The sequence below is a fragment of the Geotrypetes seraphini genome, chromosome 15 (genome assembly GCF_902459505.1).
Source record: "Geotrypetes seraphini chromosome 15, aGeoSer1.1, whole genome shotgun sequence".
NCBI classification, from domain to species: Eukaryota; Metazoa; Chordata; class Amphibia; order Gymnophiona; family Dermophiidae; genus Geotrypetes; species Geotrypetes seraphini.
Window position 1 is genome coordinate 35753019 of NC_047098.1, and position 23160 is coordinate 35776178.

The window sequence follows — 23160 nt, forward strand, 5'->3', positions numbered from 1 at the left end:
CCACTGAGGTCTATGAATCATTAGAATTGATCATCCTAAGGTTTTATGGATATGGTGTGTTGAATGACCTTAGTAGATATTTCATTAGCCTGTTAATCTTTGTAATTTTTTACATACTTTAACTTCAATTCAGTAGCCTTAATTCATTTCTTCTCTTTTCTTGCAGTCATAGGAATGTGGATGTCAGTGTAGGGTTCATTAGAGTCCAGTAAAACCCGGATGTCTCAATCCGTCCTCTTTTTATTTTTCTGGAGCCCTATGGTAACCTTATGTCAGTGGGTACTGAAAACCTTAATTTTGTCTAGGGAGGGGTAATTTGTGGTGTGTTTAGCACCCTCACATCTATGCCTGCAGTGCTCATTCCACTTCTCTTACATTCATTCACTCGATCACTGAAACTATGCTACTTCTAATGTCCTCGCCCACTTTCTTAAAACTGCACCACCCTTAATTCCCTATCCACTCAATCTGCAGCAATTCTGCCCCTCACAATTCTCGTTCCACTAACAAGGCAATCCCTCGCGTCCATCTCCCATTCATAACAGCACATCCACTTTCTCTGCCCCACTGCATATTCTTAAATCCCTTTTATGTTCCCAAACCAACCAACTACTCCACCATACCCAAGAAGCGCAGTTTTTTGCTAAGCGAGCGTTCACATTTGAACTTGTTTTTATATCCAACAATAGGTGGCGCTGTGCCCGAAGGTACACCTGCAGGCCGCTCTCTGTGCTGAGAAGGCTTTCTGTCCTTCTTCCCGTCTCTATCTCCCTGCTTCTCAGATTCGGTGACGTTGGAAAACAAAGATGGCAACGGGAAACAGCAACTATTGGGAAGGTGAGGTGGCAGGTCTCGGGGGTAGGGATGTGGTGAGACCTCTAGAAACAATGGTTTTCTTCTCATTCTGACGCCCGACTCCGGCGAAGGAGGGACACAGGCAGAGGGCGGAGGAAAGTGAAGTTGAGATACTTAGCTGGGGCAGAGTTATAGAGAGACTCATAGCTAGACGAACTCTTATCTGGAGTAAAGTGATTCCAAGGGCTCCAGAAAAAAAGAGGACGGATTGAGACGTCCGGGTTTTACTTCCATTACTTTTCGGTGGAAGTAAAACCCAGATGTTTCAGTCCATCCTCCTTTTTCTGGAGCTATATGGTAACCCTACCCATGGGGGTAGGGAGTCCTGGGGATGGTGACAATACAACAAGGAGAAAGAAGGCACATTTAGGTGCCCCAGATTCTGCTGGACACATACATAAAAACATGTCTGTGATATCTAGGTTTTAAATGTTATATATAAATGATATTCAATGTATGTAGTTGTTTAGGATGAAAAAGAAAGTTGTGTAAGTGTGGAAGCATGCTTTAACATAACTTGGAGCAGATAGACCCTGCATGGAGCTAATACAGATTCCATTTCATAACTGCAGGTAACATTATATATAAAGAGACTCCTGGAAGCACCATGTTGTTTTTGAGTCTACTAGAATTTACTTGCATATAAGAACGTGATGACAATGAGTAATGGAAGACCCCCCCCCCCCCCGAATATTTTATTCAGAATTAGTTTCACTTGGATTTTATTGGCAACTCCTCATTGTATTTTTATATTTGTCCGTACAGTGCACTGATATTTAGGGCTCCTTTTATGAAGGTGCGCTAGCGTTTTTAGCACACGCTATAGTGTGCGCTAGCTGAAAAACTACCACCTGCTTAAAAGGAGGCGGTAGCGGCTAGCGTGTGCGCTAAAACCGCTAACGCACCTTTGTTAGAGCCCTTAGTTAGATAGCAAAGGTTTATATTCTTCCTATTTCCTGTGGCTCTACTAAACTTTCTCTTCTCTTTATCATGTTATTCCTCATTTCAAACCACTGGTGTCAGGTCAAAAGTGCCCCAGGACAAAGGCACGAGCAGACAATTGAGCGCAGCGCGGAGGCGCGTGCTGAAGAAAATTACTGTTTTTAGGGCTCCGACGGGGGGTGTGTGTGTGGGGGAACCCATTTTACTTAATACAGATCGCGCCGCGTTGTGGGGGTTTGGGGGGTTGTAACCCCCCCAAATTTTACTGAAAACTTCACTTTTTCCCTGTTTTTAGGGAAAAAGTTAAGTTTACAGTAAAGTGTGGGGGGTTACAACCCCCCAAACCCCCACAACGCCGGTGCAATTTGTATTAAGTAAACTGGGGGTGCTCCAACAAAAACCCCCGTCAGAGCCCCTAAAAACAGTAATTTTCTTCGGGGCGCGCCTCCGTCTTGCGCTCAGTTGTTGGCGCGCGCCTTTGTCTTCCGCGTTGTTGTCTATGAACCCAAACCACTACATGACTCAAGACCACACTGCACATTTTCCACTTTCATTATAAGCCATTTTTTATTCTACTTTCTTCTCAACATTTGAGCTTCAACACTTTTTCTTTCATTCATCTTTATTCTTATCTTTGTCACTGTCAACATGCTCCCTGTACTTTTCTCTGTACTCCTCTTTGCTGTTAATCCCAGTTCTGGCCCTCTAAATTAACTCACCTCACCTGATTCAAACCATAACCTCACCAGTCTTATTCCTCTTTCTCCCTTTCTCATGTGCTTTATAAAATGTCCACTGTGTTTCCAACAAGGTTGCCTACCTTAATGACCTTTTTCTCTTGTACTCTGCATCTTCTGGCTCTAACAAAATCTTAGTTTTTCTCCTGAAGACTCTGCTTCAGTTGGTGCCCTCTGTCAAGGAGGTTACCTTTTCTCCTATACACTCCTTTTTCACTTGACTTTAATCCTTGGTTTACTTCTTTCTGAAACTATCCTCCCCTTCCCTCAGTCTTGGAGACTTTTAACATGTATGCTAATAATGAGCCCTCTAATTCTTATGCATGGAATTGAATAGAGATTAAAGCAAGAAAATTACAACTATCTCTTTTCAATAGTAAGGCCACTGCTTCAATTTTGTCTCCTCCAACTGCTCACTCTCAATTTCTCCACCTCAGCTCATCCCATCTGTGACCATCATCTATTAACGTTCATGTTTAATTACCCTCCCAAAAGAGGAATCTTGCCAGGTACTTATGACCTGAATAGGCCACTGTTAGAAACAGGATACTGAGCTTTGATGTACCCTGGTCTGTCCCAATACAGTGTTGCTTATGTACTTAAGTAGCTTTTGCCTCTGTCCTATCCAATTACCACCAACATATTTAGGAATCTTCAGGCTGTCAACCTTGCATTCTCTCTACCATTTCACCTCTCCTCTCATCCACTATGTTATAAAAGTCTTGTCAATGGAGCTATCTTTTTTCCTATAATATTATTCTGTTCTCTGCTCTGAGAGCACCTTTGACTAAATTCCATGCCTATTCTGACTTAGTCCATTTCAAATTTTTTCTTATGTCTTTCCATTTTGCTCTTGTACTTGTTGCCATTCTAGAATACTTTTACAAATTCTCTTGCCTCCAAAGCTTGCTGGCTGTGCCACACAGAACTCCATCCTCAAAGTTATTCCACTTTTATTTTCCCTTCACTTTCTGACCAGACACTGGCCAAGTATTTCCATAACAAGGTTAATCTTGAGTTCTCCAATAAGTCACCTCTGTTTTGTTTCCTCTCCCCACTTAATTCTCACAACCCTTTTTTAAAATCCCACCCTTCCCTTTTTTTAAATCACAGAAGAGGAAACTGCACATCATCTGTTGGCTTCTAAACTGACAACTTGTTGCTCTAATCCCATTTCTACCTTTTCTATTCAGCCCTGTATTTCCTACAGTGATCCCTTCTATCCATTGTATTTTCAGTTTTTCCTTTCCATTTAGTTGTTCCTGCTACCTTAAAGCAGGGGTGTCAAATGTCGGTGCTCGAGGGCCGCAATCCAGTTGGGGATTTCAAGATTTCCCCAGTGAATATGTATGAGATCTATTAGCATACAATAAAAGCAATGCATGCAAATAGATCTCATGCATATTCATTGGGGAAATCCTGAAACCCTGACTGGATTACGGCCCTTGAGGACCAACATTTGACACCCCTGCCTTAAAGCATGCTGTGGTTACATTACCTTCAATGGATCTTATCTTCCCTTCCAACTGTCATCCCATCTTCCGCTTCCCTTTCACATCCAAGCTACTTAAACAATGCTGTTCATCACAGCTGCCTCGACTTTCTTTATCTCAAGCTATTCTTCATTGACTATAATCTGGCTTTCACCTTATACATTCTACAAAAACCTCCCTTGTTGAAGTCTCAAATTACCTGCTTCTGGCCAGATTCAACCTAACATAAAATTAACTTCTAGACTGCATTACCTTGAAGATCTATGCGGTTTACAAAAGATTACAGTAAGCTCATAACAAAATGCTCATCATGAGAAATTAATTACCCCAAAATCTAGAAAACAAATAAGTCTTCAAATGCCTGCTGAATTCCAAATATGAGAAAGATGCGAGTGATAATTGTTTGAATTCTTTATCCCAGATGGCAGCCTGATGTGAAAGCAATCAAGAGCTTTTACTCATTTCTCATCCTTCTTGACCTTCTTTGACACTTGATCACAGCCTAATCTTTGATGCTCTGTTCTCATTTGGATTTCATGGTTCTGTTCTGGTTTTTGTCTTACATTTCCCATTGCACTTCTTTTTAGTCTATGCTCTGGTGGATCCTCCTTCTCTGCTATCACTTGGTGTACCTCAAGGCTCTGTCTTGGAACCTCTTCTATCTCTGTGCTTGTTCCCTTAGTACTCTGATCTCCATCCATGGTTTTCAGTACCATGAATGTCCTACCGCTGTCTGAAACTGAACATGATCAAGACTGAGCTGCTTATCTTTTCTCCTTAACCCATCTGTCCTCTTCCTACATTCTCTATCTCTGTGAATAACACTGTCGTTCTTCCTGTCTCTTTAGCTTGTAACCTTCGGGTCAACTTTGACTCCCCTTTTTCTTTCTCTACACATTTCAAGCAGACTGCTAAACCCTACAGTTTCTTTCTGTATATCTGCCAAAATTTGTCCTTTCTGTTCTCAACACACTACCAAAACCCTTATCCATTCTGTCTTCACTTCTCACTTAGACTAGTGCAATCCCATGGAGCCATCTTTCTTCTCTTCAATCTATCCAAATTCTGCTGCAGGACTTAATTTTTGTCAGTTTTGCTATGCTCACATAATCTCTCTCCTCAAGTTGCTTTATTGGCTCACCAGCCAATTTAGAATGTAACCACTTGTAACTACTTTCTCCTTGCTACTCGCAACTCTATGATCAATTTGGCATGTAACCTCTTGTAATTTGTTCTAACCCATGTGAACCGCCTAGAACTCTTCGGGGTATGGCGGTATACAAAAATAAAGTTATTATTATTATTTCCATATTGAGTTTACTCTTGTTACTGACTTACAAACGCTGGCCAAATAGTGATTTAAATTCAAATATAAATAATCTGGGACTCTATTGTGCTAAATCCTACCAAGATAAACACTTAGGACTCCTTTTACAAAGGTGCGCTAGCTGTTTTAGCGCGTACGCTAGCCACTACCGCCTCCTTTTAAACAAGCAGTAGTTTTTCGGCTAGCGTGCATTAATCTTGTGCATGCGCTAAAAACACTAGCGCACCTTCGTAAAAGGAGCCCTTGATCTCTGATTTCATGTTGCTTCTTCTATTATTTATGTTAAAGCTCAAAGCCCATTATTTGTATTCAAGTAATATTTTTCATTATTCAGATGAATAGTAAAATATGCTGTTTGGTACAACTTTCGAGACACTGTAAGGTTTAGAAATCGTATCATTTGGGACAAGTTGTCAAAATATACTTTTCAGAGGGAATTATGCTCCTCACAAAAATCTTTTTCAACTTATTATTTACTGAAATTCTTCATTGTAATCCACAACAATAAGGAAAACATAACCCCACGTGTAGCAATGCAAGCCAGAAAAAGGAGTGGGGAAGGGACATGGCACATCAACATCAAGGACAATCAGTTTATGAAAACCATATAAATAGCTAAAACATGTAAAGATTAATGCAAGCAAGAGTCTCTGATTCTTTTTCTACTGATGGGCATCCCTTCCCCACTCCTTTTTCTGGCATTCTTAATTGTAATAACATGCAAAATGTAGTTGGAGTATAAATATATAAATATGAATCTTCTGTACATAAATACTTATTCTTCAAAACAGAAAATTCCTTATTCTAAAAATATTCTACTTATATAATAACATAAATAATTAATAGTGCTCAGTGATAGCCAATGCGAACTCCAAAAGCACGGGACTCTGCCAGTTTTTGGATGAGGCACGAAGCACTTTTTTGGAATTTGGTGCACCTAGCACTTTAAGGATTAGTAGCAACAGAGGGCCGGGACTTTTTACAACATTAACAACTCCAGCAAAGATAAGTACCCTCTCTTTTTGATGTTGTTGTTTTAGAGCAGCGGTCTCAAACATGCGGCCCATGGGCTGCATGTGGCCCCCCCAGGGACTATTTTGCGGCCTGCAATCTGTCCTCTCCACTTCACAAGTTTTCCGATTGTGGAGAGGACAATCTTGTACAGACCGTGACTGCAGCTCGCCTAAAGCAGGGATCCCCAATCTGCTTCCCTTCCCTTCTCACTGCCCTCCCCCAAGCCACTGCAATCGGGGAACAGGCCAGCGCCGAGGTCTTAGCTCTCCCTGCTTATCTTCCCCAGTTCGGAGCCGACCAATTCTCGCCATCCGACATCAATTCTAATGTCGGGGAGGAAGTTCCGGGCCAGCGCTGGGGAAGATAAGCAGGGAGAGCTAAGACCTCGGCGCTGGCCTGTTCCCCGATTGCGGCAGTGGCGGCCTGTTCCCCAATGGTGATGGCTTGGGGGAGGGCAGGGAGAAATAAAGAAAGAAAGGAGGGGGGAGAAGGAAGACAGAAAGAGAGAAGGGATACGGGACACAGACAGAAAGGGGCATGGAGAGAGAAAGACAGAAAGAAAGGGCAGGCATGGAGAAAGAAAGAAAGGGGGCACGGAGAGAGAGAAAGACAGACATATAGAAAGAAAGGGGGCATGGAGACAGAGAGAAAGAAAGAAGGGGGCAGGGTGAAAGAAATAAAAAGTTGGGGGAGAGAAGGAGACGGATGCCAGACCAGGGGAAAGGAAGGGAGGGAGAGAAAGGAAAGAAAGAGATGTCAGACCATGGAAATAGGGATGGAAGAAGAGAGAGATAGAAGGGAAGGTAAGACATGGAAATGTAGATTTTGAAAAGAAAGCAGAAAAATTGAATATTAAGTTAATGCCAAAGATGGATGCAAGGCAGAAAGTGAAGACGGAGAGAAAAACAGTCAAAGGACAAGAAGGCCCTGGAAACATAGTTAAAAGCACAGAAAAATAAAGTCACCAGCCAACAAAGGTAGGGAAAATGATTTTATTTTCAATATAGTGATTGAAATGTGTCAGTTTTGAGAAAGGAAAGATATTAAACTTTATAAGATATAATGATAAGATGTTCAAGTGGTCTAATTAATAGTGTTTATTATGAATTCTGTACACTTGATGAAAGTTTAAAAATGAATAAAGAATTTAAAAAAAAAACAACAAAAAAAAAACTTTAAATGTGAGGGCTGCAGAAAAAATAGGGTACTTGGAGGGCCGCAGAAAAAATAGTTAATGACAATTTTGCATAAGGTAAAACTCTTTATAGTTTATAAATCTTTCCTTTAACTGTTAAAGGAAAGATTTATAAACTATAAAGAGTTTTACCTCATGCAAAGTTGTCATTTCTTTAATAAGACATTAACTATTTTTTCTGCGGTCTCCAAGTACCTACAAATCCAAAATGTGGCCCCACTAAGGGTTTGAGTTTGAGACCACTGTTTTAGAGGTAGGAAAGGAGGAGTGCTATGATGTATACAAGCCTGAACTGGCAGAGTCCCGTGCTCTTGGAGTTCGCATTGGCTATCACTGAGCACTATTAATTATTTATGTTATTTTATAAGTAGAATATTTTTAGAATAAGGAATTTTCTTTTTTGAAGAATAAGTATTCTTAATTGTAAACAATTTTGACACTAAAAGTCCCTTTTAATCAGGCTGTGCTAGAGGTTTTTAGGGCGGTCCAGCATGGTAAATGTGCCGACGCTCATAGAATTCCTATGAGCATTGGAGCACTTACCTCGCTGGCCCATACTAAAAACCTCTAGCACAGTTTTATAAAAGGGAGGGTAAGGTATATATGCAAAATATATATAAATATACAGTATGTATAATATACACATACATACATACAATTAGTAAATCCAATCCAAGTGCATTCATTCTGCAGCTCCGCAGCATCTCTCCTTTCTTCTCTCTTCACACCCTTCTTTGGGAATGCTATTCTTCAGGTAAGTTGCTCTTATCTGTACCCTTCTTTACCGCCAACTCCAGTGCCAAACAAATAAAAGAACAATAGATCCTAAATACAATGCAATCTGTACAGGTAACACATATATCATTCAAGATTTCTTACAATTAATATAACATAATATAACATATAATATAATTGAAGAATAAAGTTACCTAAATGCCACCATCAATATTTATTTCCCTCCCTCCAACCCCCTCCCCCCATGGATGTGTAAAGGTAAATGAACAGAAGGAAAGATAAATAATTAGACATTATTATAAATCCACAAATTTAGTCAATGGGCTCCAAACCTTAAATCCCCTACATTCTGCATTAATTCTTTCATATTTGTACGTAGTGCACACATTCACCCATCAAAAAGTGTAACTTATCCTGTCATGGTTTTTCCAATTACTCGTGATTAATTGAATGGCTAAGCCTGTCATGATCATAAAAAGATGGCCCTTCTATTCGGTTTTTCTATTTTGCTATAATATTCACTGAGAATAGACTTCCTGAGTCAGTACACCTTACTCTGTCTCTGGCCCTATTCAAATCTAGCCTAAAAGCTTAACTTTTTGAGGCAGCTTTTAAATCTTAACCTTTATTCACCTGTTCGTATCCAGGTTGGTTTAATCATTGCCATAATAAATGAATCTCCCTAATCCCTTGTTGTTCTATTTGTCTGTCTTTGAATAAATTGTAAGCTCTGTTGAGCAGAGACTGTCGCCTGTGTCTCTTTGTACACCGTTTTGTTCAATTTTGGAGGCCATATTTGGCTAAGGATGTAAAAGACTTGAAGTGGTCCAGAGGAAAGCAGTGAGATATGAGAAGATACTGAAAGACATGAATATGTGTACTCTAGAGCAGTGGTATTCAACCCAGTCTTCAGGGACCACCTATCCAGTTGGGTTTTCAAAATCTCTGTCATCCATATTCATTGTGGATATCCTGAAAACCCAACTGAAAGAGCAATTGCTGTACAGAAAGGTAATTATAACAACTTTATAAAGATCTGGGGGCCATTAGAGAATTATTGTAATGAATGAACATCGTTTTCCTTTCTGATGGATACATGTATTTTATTGGGGGGAGGGGGGAAATTGGATGATTAATATTTTTATTTAATGATTTAATTTCTGTTGAATAATTGTTGGGTGGGGGGAAAGAGTTATAATTTCTACTTTAATGGATTATATGTATAATGTCAAATGCTGTATATTTTATTAGTAATGTAATGTTTTAATATTAATCACTTGTTTGTCAGTTTTAAAATGAATAAAGAATTAAAAAAAAAAAAAAGAAAACCCTGAGGATTGGGTTGAATACCACTGCACTATAGGAGAGGAAGGACAGGAGAAATATGATCCAGATGTTTAAATACTTGAGAAAAATTAATATGGAAACAAATCTTTTCCAGAGAAGGAAAATTGGTAAAACTAGAGGACATGAATTGAGGTTGCAGGGTGGTAGACTTAGGAGTAATTTTAGAACATTCTTTTTCACGCAGTGGGTAGTTGATGCCCGGAATGCCTTTCTGAGGGTGGTGGTGGAGATGAAAATGGTGACAGAATTCAAAAAGGTGTGGGATGAACACATGATCTCTAATTTAGAAAATGGTATAAACAAAACAAACTTAAATGGTTGCATGTATGTTTGATGTGGCAAATGGAACTTAGATGGTGACTTTGCTGTGAAGAACTAAGGTTGGTACTGGGCAGACTTCCACAGTCTGTGTCCCTTATATGAGAATTTGGTTTAGGGTGAGCTGGGGAAAGCTTTGACAGAAATTCCAGTATTTTGTAACATGAGGACAGTGCTGGGCAGATTTTTATGATCTGAATCCCTTCCTCTGTAACACTGAACACAGGCGTTTCACTACACATAGATTTTTCATCTAGAGTCCTGGGTGTCATCTTGGACTCATCACTTACATTTCATGAACAGATAAATTCTTGGCCAAAAAAGTGTTTTTTAGTCTGTGTATGTTGAGGAAGGTTAGAACATTATTCCATCAAGAACATTTTTCAGTGTTGGTACAATCGGTGTCAGGTCAAAACCGCGGAAAACAAAGGCGCACACCGACAACTGAGCGCAGTGTGGAGGTGCGTGCCGAAGAAAATAACTGTTTTTAGGGGCTCCGACGGGGGGGGCGTGGGGGGGAACCCCCCACTTTACTTTATACAGATCGCACCGCGTTGTGGGGGCGTTGTGGGGGGTTTTACTGAACACTTCACTTTTTCCCTAAAAACAGGGAAAAAGTTAAGTTTACAGTATAATGAGGGGGGTTACAACCCCACAACGCCGCCGCGATCTGTATTAAGTAAAGTGAGGGGGCTCCCCAACAAAACCCCCCGTCGGAGCCCCTAAAAACTGTCATTTTCTTCGGTGCGCGCCTCCGTCTTGCGCTCAGTTGTCGACGCACGCCTTTGTCTTCAGCGGTTTTGTCTATGAACCGGTACAATCCACTGCGCTTGCACAGTTAGATTACTGAACTCAGTTTATCTGGGCATTAAGCAGGGCAGTCTAAAACGACTCCAGTTAATACAGAATACTGCAGCTAAGCTCATCTTTGGGAAACGAAAGAATGATCATGTATCCCCTCTGTTGAGAAAGCTTCACTGGCTCCCAGTTCGCTTTAGAATCCAGTTCAAATGTGCATGCATAATTTTTAAGCTTCTCTATGGCATATTTGACACTTTGGTCCCCTTATGTTGGAATACATTTAGACTTTGCCATCTGAGAAATACTCAAACCCTGAAAACTTTGTTGTTCTCGCAATCTAAATAGTTTAACTACAGTCTCAATGAAATATCAATACTATAGTTCTTACTTCTCTCATGCTTCTTTCTCCATGTCTTCTCCATGCTTCTTTCTCCATGTCTCTAGTCTTAATTATATGTGAACCGAGTCGAGCTCTACTGGGAGATGACCCGGTATACAAACATTAGATTAGATTAGATGTTTTGGATAGGCTGGAGTAAGCTTCGACGGCAACTCCAGTAGCTGGAATCTAAGGACGGTGCCAGGTGGACTTCTACATCCTAAGTTCCAGAAATGTTAAAGAAAGATAATTTAATCATGAAATAATGCGTGTGACTGTTGGACAGACTGGGTGGACCGTTTAGGTCTTTATCTGTCGTCATGTAGTTGTCCCAAAGCTGACTTTGCAAAACATCTTCAGAAAGAGCTATTGGTATCCTATTCTCTTATTCCTGCATTCCCCCCCCCCCTTTTTTTTTTTCCTTACTTGGTTTTACCATCTTCTGTTTGACGTACAGTTCCTAATCACTTTGTATCTGTTGGATTTCTGACATAGATCTGAGGAAGCAGGCCCGGCAGCTGGAGAATGAATTGGATGTGAAGCTGGTCTCCTTCAGTAAACTATGCACCAGTTACAGCCATAGCAATGCCAGAGAGACCCGGCGCCACAGGTATAGGTAGTGCAAAACTTCATTTTTGTTTTTGATGTGTTATTTTAGTATGCGTTTACATCTCATTAGCTCAGGAAATGGTAGTTTATGAAAAGACTCAGCCAGAGACATTTTAAGTATAGTAGTATGTTCATATAATGATTCAAAATGTTGTGTGATCATGGCACCAAGGTACCCCGTCTTCAAACCCAGCATGCACCCAAAAAAAGGGAGAAAAAGCCTCAGACTAATGTAGCAGTATAGAACCAAAAGGTACAAATCAAAACTGCTTTTGATACTTTCACTGGCAGAAAACTCCCTCATAGAACAGCTCAGGGCAAAGTCACCCGGAGACACGTTCAAGGACTTAGCTGACAAAAGATGACTTGAGCTGGCACGTCTTCTCCAGTAGTATGCAAAATTGTAAACATGGAGAAAAAGACCTACTTTAAATAAAGCTTCTCAAACTTTTCTTCAATATGACCCTATTTTTAGTGGTCTAAAAATCTGTGTGATACCCATTCTCTATTTCTGGCACTGGCTTTCTTCCTGCTGTACTTATGCCTTCTGTTGAATCCAGGCAGGCCAAGTTAAAGCAACTTTTAGCCCATGCAAGCCGATGATTGTGCTGTCCCCCTTCCCCTTTTTTTAAATTTGGCACTGAATGGTAATGATCCCCAAAACCACTGGTCTTAGGCAAATTCAAGCAACACTCGAACCTGTAACTTATACTACCAGTGAGGTGGAAGAGTTGCCTCTTCTCTAACTAGAAATATCTCAGATGGTGTATAAGAATAATTGTGCTCTGAGATAGGGAATGACACGATGGTAGTTACCTGCGGCTAGCTGCGTGTAGCCAAGGGTAATCCGCCAAAACAGTGGGGGGGGAGGGGGAAAGTGCTCACTTCGGGCACAGGGACAAGGCATCCACCACCCCATGGAGCGGTGAATGGCCTTGTCCCCGCAGTTAAGGGAGGGAAGGCGCGCGGTCACAGATCGCGTGCGGCCCCCCTCCCTACCTCTGGTGAAATCTATCTCCCTCCCTCCCCCTTACCTTCCAGGCGCTTTAGAAAATAAACTGAAGCCAGCAAAGCCTGCCTGTGCTGCCCTGCAGTCACATATGTGTGGACGGAAGCTTCTCCTCTGATGCAACTTCCAGTTGCATCGGAGGAGAAGCTTCCGCCCACATGCACGCGACTGCAGGGCGGTACAGGCAGGCTTCGCCGGCTTCAGTTTATTTTCTAAAGCGCTGCGAAGGTAAGAGGGAGGGAAATAGATTTCGCCAGAGGGAGGGAAGGGGCCGCGCGCGTGATCGGTGACCGCGCGCCTTCCTTCCCTTAAGTTTCTTTACGCCGCAAAGGTAAGGGGGAGGGAGGGAGATTCTCGGGCCGCTGAAGGGCAGTGAGGTGGTGAGAGGGAAGAGTGGATGCTACGGGGATGGGGTAGTGAAGGCGACGGCGATCCGGTGACGGGGCAGTGACAGGGACAGATTTTTTTCCCCATATCATTCTCTACTCTGAGATCCTCTGTTATCTAAAACACACATCAAAGAATCACGTGCAATCAACTGTCTTGGTAACCTACTCAATAATGGGCAGCACTGTGTGGCTTCTGAAATGAGAAGAGAGCAAGAGAACTATTCATTCTTGCTTCTCACTGGCAGTTAGGAAGGGAGTCGTTATAGGGGTTTATGTATGGTCACACAAACTATAAGCTGGAACTTCTGGTTCCAGACTTGTGCCAGTTCTCCGTAATGCTTTTCTTAATTTCCTGCTACTATTAAAGTGTTATAATTGAAGGCAATGAAGATAGTTTGATCAGGTGAGCAGTAAAGAAATTTCAGGCAGCCACAATATTCATTCATTCTTTTTTTTAAATACCTTTTGTGTGTTATCCTTCTCTTCTGTCTTTCCTACTCACCAGAGTAATTGCTGGAGCAGAGAGCATTCTCTTGCTGGCATGGAGTTAAAAGGAAGTGGAGGAGTAGGTAATGAGCAATATGAAATGGGCTGAGAACCTGGGGAACCAGGTTCAATTCCTACTGCTGCTTTTAGTGACTCTGGGAAAGTCACATAATTCTCCATTGCCCCAGGTACAAAACTTAGATTGTGATTGTACTAAGGACAGAGAAAGTACCTGTATATAATACGTAAGCTGCTTTGGTTGTACTGCAGCAACATAAGAATTGCTGCTGCTGGGTCAGACCAGTGGTCCATCGCACCCAGCAGTCCGCACACGTGGCGGCCCCCAGGTCAAGGTGATATATCATATGCATGACTCGTACCTTCACCTGCCTGCAGGGATATTACCACTCCAGTCCCTTGGGAATTAAGCACAGCTGCTTGAAGTCTGTCTGGGGCTTATTTCATAGTCGTAAAATGAGCTTAGCAAAGTGAACATGTGGTACGGGACTTGGGAGTAATCATCAGTGCAGACATGAAGGCTGCCAAACAGGTAGAGAAGGCCTCATCCAAGGCAAGGCGAATGATGGGATGTATCAATAGAAGCTTCATCAGCCGTAAACCTGAAGTCAAGGACAAGCAGGCATGATATTCTCACATGTGGGTGGCGTCATCTACGGAGCCCCAGCGCGGACAGCTTTTCAAGCAAACTTGATTGAAGTTTCAAGTTTGCTACACTGCACCACGCATGTGCATGCCTTCTTGCCCACTAGAGGGCGCATCCCACCTCGTGGTCCTCAGTTCAGTTTTTTCCGCGGAGCCAGAAGCCCTGTGGAATTTGAGCTCTGCAAAATTTGCCTTCTGTCGCCGCGTCCGGTGTATTTTAATCGGTCGTGGTACTTGATTTATCTTTCCTTTTGTTTTGTATTACTTTAAAAAAAAAAAAAAAAAAAGATTTTTCTCTTCGTTCGGCTCCGGGGGCTCCCGTGAGCTGCGACCCGGCCTCCTTTTTCGGTCGGTTCGGTTTTCATGTCCCTTCCCTTGACGGGTTTCAAGAAGTGCACCCGGTGTGAGCGGTTACTTTCTATCACTGACCCCCACCAGTGGTGCTTGCTCTGCCTTGGACCCGAGCATCCGACGGACTCCTGCGATCGGTGCTCCACTTTTCAGGCCAGAGCGCTCCGTCGACGCCGTGCCAGGATGGCGGAGCTGTTCGCGGTCGACTCCGCGCCGGGGAAGGCCTCGACGTCGGCCTCGGCTTCGGCCCCGGCCTTGACCTCGGCCTCGGGATCCTCGGCTTTGCCGCGTCCCTCGACTTCAAAGCCTACGCCTCCGACGAAACCTGCCTCGGGTAAGTCCTCTCTTCCATCCTCGACTCCAGGGTCGACAAAGAAGCCATCTTCGGGCTCCTCGACGGCGGGTGGGTCGTCCTCGGCCCCGCCAAGAACTACGGCCACTAATGCCCCGAGGGAATACTCGAGACCGAGGTCGTCCTCCAGGGAGCATCCCCCGGCCTCGGACCTGCCTACCATGGTGGGGATCCCGGCGTTCCAAGATTTGCTCCGAGCATTGATTGCCACGGAGCTGTCTGGAGCCCTCGAGCATTTGCAGCAGGCTTCGGCCTCGACTGCTTCGGCCTCGAGGACCCCGGCCTCGGCGGCCTCGGTCTCGACTCCCTCAGCCTCGGGTACCGGGGCGGCACCGACCTCGGCCCCGACCTTACCCTCGACCTCGGCCTCGGGGGCCCAGCCGGAGGGTAGCGTCAGGCCCCGTGACAAGGTGTGCAGGGTGAGGCGGATCTCTTCCTCCTCTTCCTCGAGGTCCTCCCGGGGCTCCTCGCCCTCGGGCCGGCTTCGGGCGAGGCGTCGGCCGAGGAAGCCTAAGCGTTCGCGTGGCTCCCCTCGACGACGTGGTCGCTCCTCGCCGCTCAGGGGCGAGGCCTTGCGGGTCTCGGAGCTCCGCCTTGACAACCCGAGGCTGCTCCGTTCCCCCGTGAGAAGGGGTTCGCGTGACTCCTCGCCGAAGAGGAGGGGGCGTGCCTCGGTCCCTCGGACACCTGGGACCTCTCCCAGGGGTTCTTCGAAGAGGAGACGTTCCCCGACCCCCTCGAGGCCATTGGATTTGGCCTCTTTGGACTCAGGGTCCGGTAGGGAACCTCGATATTCCCACGAGGCTTCCCCCTTCTGTTCGGCAGAGAGGTCGAGAACCCCCTCGCCGCCCGCCAGACTGTCCTCCTTCTCCGGCTTCATGCAGGACATGGCACGTGCCTTGGGTCTGGACCTCATGGCTGGATCTCAATATACAAAAGAGTTCCTCGAGGAGCAGGACCTTCCTACTCCCCCAAGGGAAACCCCGCGGCTGCCCTTGAATAAGGTCCTTCATCAGACCTTGCTTAAGAACCTGACTTCACCTCTTACAGTCACTGCGGTCCCGTCCAAGATGGAGTCCAAATATAGGACGATACCACCCAAGGGTTTTGAGAAGGCTCAACTCTCCCACCAGTCTTTACTGGTCGAGTCTGCGCTCAAAAAGACGCAACCCTCCCGAGTTTCTGCGGCGGTCCCGCCCGGCAGAGAGGGTCGGACCCTTGACAAGTTTGGTCGTCGCCTCTATGCGAATTCCTTCATGGCAACCAGGGTTTTAAATTATGCCTTTACCTTTTCATCCTATCTGCGTGGCATGGTAAAGGATCTGCCCCAATATCGCGAAGCCTTGCCGGACTCCCGCAAGGAAGGGTTAGACAGGTTTATGTCCAACCTGTCTCAATTGCGCCTGTACCTTTTTCATGCGGTGTACGATGCGTTTGAGCTGGTATCGAGGGTGTCGGCGTTTGCGGTAGCTATGCGCCGGTTGGCGTGGCTACGCACCCTCGATATGGACCCAAACCTGCAAGAACGCCTTGCGGACTTACCTTGCGTGGGGTCCGAATTATTTGATGAATCCCTGGAGGCGGCAACCAAAAGGCTCTCGGAACAGGAGCGCTCGTTGGCCTCCTTGGTCCGTCCGAAACCTCGGGCCACGCCGCAGAAACCCTTCCGGCCTCCCCCAAGGCGGTACCCTCAGAAGTCGACCCCGGCTTTTTCTAGGCCACCGCCTCGGCGCCCACCTCGACAGGGAAGAGGGGGACAAACCAAACCTCCGGCGCAGGGTCCTTCCAAGCCAGCGCCGTCCTTTTGACGGGCTAGGCGGATGGGGCCGGCCCCCCTCCGCGATCGCGCCGGATCCCCTTCCTATAGGGGGTCGACTCCGGTCCTTTTACGCGGCTTGGACCGAGATAACATCCGACGCTTGGGTGCTCCGTACCGTCTCCGAGGGCTATTCTCTCAACTTTTGTTCTGCGCCGCCGGAACAGTCACCGGGGGCTTGCCCATACAATCGGACCCAGCTCCCCATCCTCATGGCCGAGGCCAGGGCCTTGTTGAGGCTTCGGGCGGTGGAACCTGTACCCCCCGACCAGCGGGGGCGGGGGTTTTACTCCCGTTACTTTTTGGTCCCAAAAAAGACCGGGGACTTGCGTCCCATTCTAGACCTCAGAAAGCTCAACAAGTTCCTGGTCCGGGAGAGGTTCCGGATGTTGTCACTTCCGATTTTGTATCCTCTCTTGGAGGAAGGGGACTGGATGTGCTCCCTGGACCTGAAGGAAGCGTACACCCATGTTCCGGTGCATCCCACCTTCCGCAAATTCTTACGGTTCCAGGTGGGCGAGCTACACCTGCAGTACAGGGTCCTCCCCTTCGGCCTGGCTTCGTCCCCTCGAGTCTTCACGAAGTGTATGGTGGTAGTCGCTGCAGCCCTGAGGTCTCGGGGGCTTCAGGTCTTCCCTTACCTGGACGATTGGCTGAACAAGGCCCCGACCAGGGAAGGGGTTATCTCAGCGACCCTACAGTCTATCGCCTTCCTTTAGCGACTAGGGTTCGAAGTGAACTTTCCCAAGTCACAGTTATGCCCGACCCAATCACTTCAGTTTATAGGCACAGTGCTGGACACTGTTCGCCTCCGTTCATTCCTCCCTCCTCCTCGTTTGGAGGCTTTTTTTCGGTTGGGCCGTCTGATCTCTCAGCTACCGGTGGTGTCGGCTCAGCGCATGATGATGCTTCTGGGCCACATGGCGTCTACGGTCCACGTCACTTCCGTTCGCCAGACTGCACCTGAGAATTCCTCAGTGGACTCTGGCCTCTCAGTGGCGCCAGGAGTGCGATCTTGTCTCTTCTCGCATAACGGTGACTCCTTCTTTGAGACGCTCGCTCTGTTGGTGGACCGACTCTTCAAATCTTTCCGGGGGTTTGCTCTTTCTCGTCCCTCCACATCGCAAGGTTCTGACCACGGACTCCTCGGAGTACGCGTGGGGGGCCCGCCTCGACGGTCTGCGGACCCAGGGCCTGTGGTCGGCGGTGGACCGACACTGTCACATCAATGTGTTGGAGCTTCGCGCCATCTTTCTGGCGGCTCGAGCATTCTGCCACCTGCTCCGCGATCAGGTAGTCCTCGTGCGAACGGACAACCAGGTGGCCATGTATTATGTGAACAAGCAAGGTGGGACGGGCTCTTGGTCCCTCTGCCGGGAAGCTCTGCGCCTGTGGGAATGGGCGATCTCCCAGAACATCTTCCTACAGGCGGTCTATATCCAGGGGGAACAGAACTGCTTGGCAGACAAACTCAGTCGGCTTCTCCAGCCGCACGAGTGGTCACTCAACTCCAGAGTCCTGCGCGAGGTCTTCGACCGCTGGGGGACTCCACAGGTGGATCTGTTTGCCTCTCCGGAGACTCGCAAACTACCCCTGTATTGTTCCCGGATGTACTCCCCGGACCGTCTAGAAGCGGACGCCTTCCTTCTCGACTGGGGAGGGAGGTTCCTTTATGCGTTTCCTCCTTTTCCCCTGATCTTGAGAACGTTGGTTCGTCTCAAATCATCCGGAGCCACTATGATTCTCATTGCACCTCGGTGGCCTCGTCAACACTGGTTCTCCCTGCTTCTTCAACTCAGTGTCAGGGAGCCTCTGCTTCTACCTGTGTTTCCCTCTCTGCTATCTCAGAGTCGGGGTTCGCTGTTGCATCCCAATCTTCAGTCGTTACACCTGACCGCTTGGTTCCTCTCCCCTTGACTTCGGTCCCGGTTTCTCAGTCGGTGAGGGAAGTTTTGGAAGCCTCGCGCAAGGTCTCGACCAGGCTTTGCTATTCTCAAAAATGGACCAGGTTTTCCTCCTGGTGTTCCTCGCGTCATCTGGATCCGGATTCGGTCCCGGTGTCTTCAGTACTGGACTATTTGTTACATTTGTCTAATTCCGGCCTGAAGACAACATCTGTTCGGGTACATCTCAGTGCCATTTCTGCTTTTCATCGGCACTTGGACGGACGTTCTCTTTCGCTTCATCCTCTGGTGACGCGTTTCATGAAGGGTCTAATCAATGTTTGTCCCCCTTTGAAGCCTCCTCCCGTCGTTTGGGATTTGAATGTTGTCTTAGCTCAACTGATGAAACCTCCCTTTGAGCCTATCGACAAGTCTCTCCTGAAATTTCTTACTTGGAAGGTGGTATTTCTGATTGCCCTCACATCTGCTCGACGGATTAGTGAGCTGCAAGCTTTGGTTGCGGAACCGCCTTTTACTGTGTTTCATCATGACAAGGTGGTTCTCCGCACCCACCCTAAATTTTTACCTAAAGTTGTGTCTGATTTCCACCTCAATCAGTCCATTGTCCTTCCTGTGTTCTTTCCTAAGCCCCACTCCCATCCTGGCGAGATGGCGCTCCACACGCTTGACTGTAAGAGGGCGTTGGCATTTTATCTCCAACGTACCAGGTCTCATCGAAAGATTCCTCAATTGTTTTTGTCCTTTGATCCTAATCGTTTAGGACACCCGGTTTCCAAGCGCACCTTGTCCAACTGGTTGGCTGCTTGTGTTTCTTTTTGCTACGCTCAGGCTGGTCTTACGCTCTCGGGTCGAGTCACGGGGCATAAGGTCCGGGCGATGGCAGCTTCAGTTGCTTTTCTCCGATCTACTCCTATGGAGGACATATGCAAAGCTGCCACTTGGTCTTCGGTTCATACGTTCACCTTCCACTATTGTCTGGACACTTTGTCCAGAAACGACGGCCGGTTTGGCCAGTCGGTGTTACGTAATCTATTTTCCTAAATTGCCATCCTCCCACCTGCCCTTTTTTGGTTGGCTTGGAGGTCACCCACATGTGAGAATATCATGCCTGCTTGTCCTGGGATAAAGCACAGTTACTTACCGTAACAGGTGTTATCCAGGGACAGCAGGCATATATTCTCACAACCCGCCCACCTCCCCTGGGATGGCTTCTTTGCTAGTTATGGAACTGAGGACCACGAGGTGGGATGCGCCCTCTAGTGGGCAAGAAGGCATGCACATGCGTGGTGCAGTGTAGCAAACTTGAAACTTCAATCAAGTTTGCTTGAAAAGCTGTTCGCGCTGGGGCTCCGTAGATGACGTCACCCACATGTGAGAATATATGCCTGCTGTCCCTGGATAACACCTGTTACGGTAAGTAACTGTGCTGTACAGAGCCATGGTGAGACCTCATCTGGAGTACTGTGTGCAATTCTGGAGGCCACATTACCGTAAAGATGTACTTCGAGCTGAGTCAGTCCAGCGAATGGCCACTAGGATGGTCTCCGGACTCAAGGGTCTCTCATACGAGGAAAGACTGGGCAAGTTGTAGCTCTACTCTCTAGAGGAGCGCAGGGAGAGGGATGACATGATTGAGACATTTAAGTACGTCACAGGTCGTGTCGAGGTGGAAAGCGACATATTCTTTCCTAAGGGACCTTCAGTCACAAGGGGGCACCCGCTCAAACTCAGAGGAGGGAGATTTGGTGGTGACACCAGGAAGTACTTCTTTACAGAAAGGGTGGTGGATCACTGGAACAAACTACCGGTGCAGGTGATCAAGGCCACTAGCGTGCTCGACTTTAAGAATAAATGGGACATCCACGTGGGATCTCTACGTGGGTCGAGCAGCACTCTGACTTAATGGGGTGGGACAGTAGAGTGGGCAGACTTGATGGGCTATAGCCCTTTTCTGCCGTCATCTTTCTATGTTTCTACCTCATTTTCAGATGGGCTTCTGCCATTCTTGTAGCCAATGTCATTTGAGGGTAGAACCAGACGATATGGGGATTAGTATAAACCTCACCCCCCCTGTATTTGTACTCTCCCCTTCCCTTTGATTTAGAATGATTTTGTGTACAAATTGCTAAAGATAAAACAGTAATCTCTAGAATGGAACTACTTTGTCAAAGCTCTTTGCTGTTACCAACCAAAGTATAAATTCTTTTGTCTTTATTTAGAAATGGACTATGCTAGAAAAAGGATCTTAGCAGACTTCAAAAGCTAATATAATAGTCTTTTATTAATCATGTTACTAATGTAATATTAGAAATGCAAAAATCACTAAGGGCATAGTGGTTAGAACTACAGCCTGAAGCTGTGGGTTCAAACCCCATGCTGCTCCCTGTGACCCTGAATATGTCATATAATCCTTCACTGTCCCAGGTACATTAGATAGATTGTTAGCTCACCAGGACAGATAGGGAAAATGCTTGAAGTACCATCAGTGCTTCTAATCAAGATCTAAAACAGACAGTATAGATTTGTGCCAGCGTTTAGTCCAAGTTGGACATTAGTAGGCTTGCAACTTCAGATAGTTTCCACTAGAAGTTTTAAAGAGTCAAATGGGATGACTCCTGTGGTAAGTAAAGACAGCTGGAGTGAGCTAAAACACTGGATAACTTCATGAGTTGTCGTTCTTATTTGCACTAAATTGTAATTGTGTTGCATCTACTGATATAGGTGAATTTGCAAATAGTAAGTGGAATAAATTAAATGAAATTAAAATAACTTCAATAGATAGCAAGAAGGCAGTAGTCACAATTAGGTTTTACCAAAGGAAAAAATATTTGTTAGTAAGTTAGACTGTTGATTGCTTCACTACTGGGTTTATAATGGACTTCCTAGAGCAGGGGTGTCAAAGTCCCTCCTCGAGGGCCACAATCCAGTCGGTTTTTTAGGATTTCCCCAATGAATATGCAGGAGATCTATTTCCATGCATTGCTTTCATTGTATGCTAATAGATCTCCTGCATATTCATTGGGGAAATCCTGAAAACCTAACTGGATTGCTGCCCTCGAGGAGGGACTTTGACACCCCTGTCCTAGAGAATATGTACCTATGTTGTTTTTTCCTGTTACAGCCCTGAAACAACTCCACTTTTGAATGGATCAAGTCAGGACCGAATGTTTGAGACGATGGCTGTTGAGATCGAACAGCTTTTGACTAAGGTACCTAGATCCTATATGCAGGCACCAGCCTTATAATTCGTTTACTACTTATTAAAAAGAAAGACACATGAACTTAATGAAACATACAAGTAAAATTTTAACAAGCCATTCTCTTCAGGCACAGTCATTTGGTCATGCTTGATGAACACCGGAAACATCACTGGTCTTTCCGAGGAATTGGTAATAACTAGATCAGTTATCCCCAGACCTTTTGTGGGGGAACCCCAGCAAGACAGGTTTTCAGGGTACCCACAATGAAGATGTATAAGATAGATTTGCATACCAAGTAGGCAGTTGATCTCTTGAATATTCATTGTGGACATCCTGAAAATCTGACTTGCTGGGCTCCCCCAGGACATGTTTGGGAATCACTAGACTGGACAAAAGGCTTCAGAAATTTGCTGAAGCTTACTTTATGCATGGGTCTTAAATTCATGTGTGATGTGGAGGGTGCCTGAAATAGATAGGGATCTCTTACCAGTTCAAATAAGGGACTTTACTATTGAGACAAAGCAGCTCTCCCAACTGGAGCCTGCAGGCTGCAAGTTCAAATCCTAAGGTTCTATTTGGTGAAATATATGCATTGTGTGCAAATCTTTCACAACCCACGTACCTGTCCTTATGTGGCTCTCTGCAAAGTTTATAGAATGCTACATTCACCATTTAGAGGACTCTTAACATCAGTTACTGTGGCTTCATCCTTTAGAGTAATTGGTTATCTCAAAATTAGATTATTACAACATCATTTATACAGGTCTTCTAAAAATAGCTCTCATAAAATTACAGACTGTACAGAATACTGCCATTAGGATGTTAACCAATGCTCGTAGATGATAGTCCATTGATTCTTGATATATAATCCTTCTCCGGCATCTTATGAATCTCCTGCACACATCCTTCCATCAGGAGGGGGGAGGAGGGTGGGAAGGGTGGGCTGTGATATATTAGACATCATAGATAATTTGAAATTTTCAGTTTTCATTATGAAAAAGAAATATAATAACGTATTGTTTTGCATATGACTATAAATCAGATGTTTTTAATTGTATCAAATTTTCAATAAAATTTAAAGAAAAGATTCTCATTGGCTCCTGATAAAATTTTGATTAATTGCATAAAGCATTGACCTTAATTTTTAAAGCATTACGGACAGGACAACCTGAATATTTAGCTAAGCCTTTGATCCCATATAGCCCTGTTAGAAATTTGCGCTCTTCTAATAATCATCA

At 45.3% G+C, this 23160-nt stretch overlaps 1 protein-coding gene across 2 annotated transcripts in view; it reads left to right on the forward strand.

Annotated features, from left to right (window-relative positions):
• The first annotated feature begins 494 nt into the window (after nucleotides 1–494).
• GOSR1 (golgi SNAP receptor complex member 1) overlaps nucleotides 495–23160 on the forward strand; it is an 89940-nt gene continuing 67274 nt past the window's right edge. Inside the window, exons 1-3 of one of the 2 annotated variants that reach the window (XM_033921853.1) lie at nucleotides 495–837; nucleotides 11639–11759; nucleotides 21844–21931. In XM_033921853.1, coding sequence (XP_033777744.1) covers nucleotides 807–837; nucleotides 11639–11759; nucleotides 21844–21931 — 240 coding nt within the window. In that variant the 5' untranslated portion in view covers nucleotides 495–806. The remainder of the gene's footprint in view (nucleotides 838–11638; nucleotides 11760–21843; nucleotides 21932–23160) is intronic. The other variant, XM_033921854.1, reaches the window with a different exon arrangement.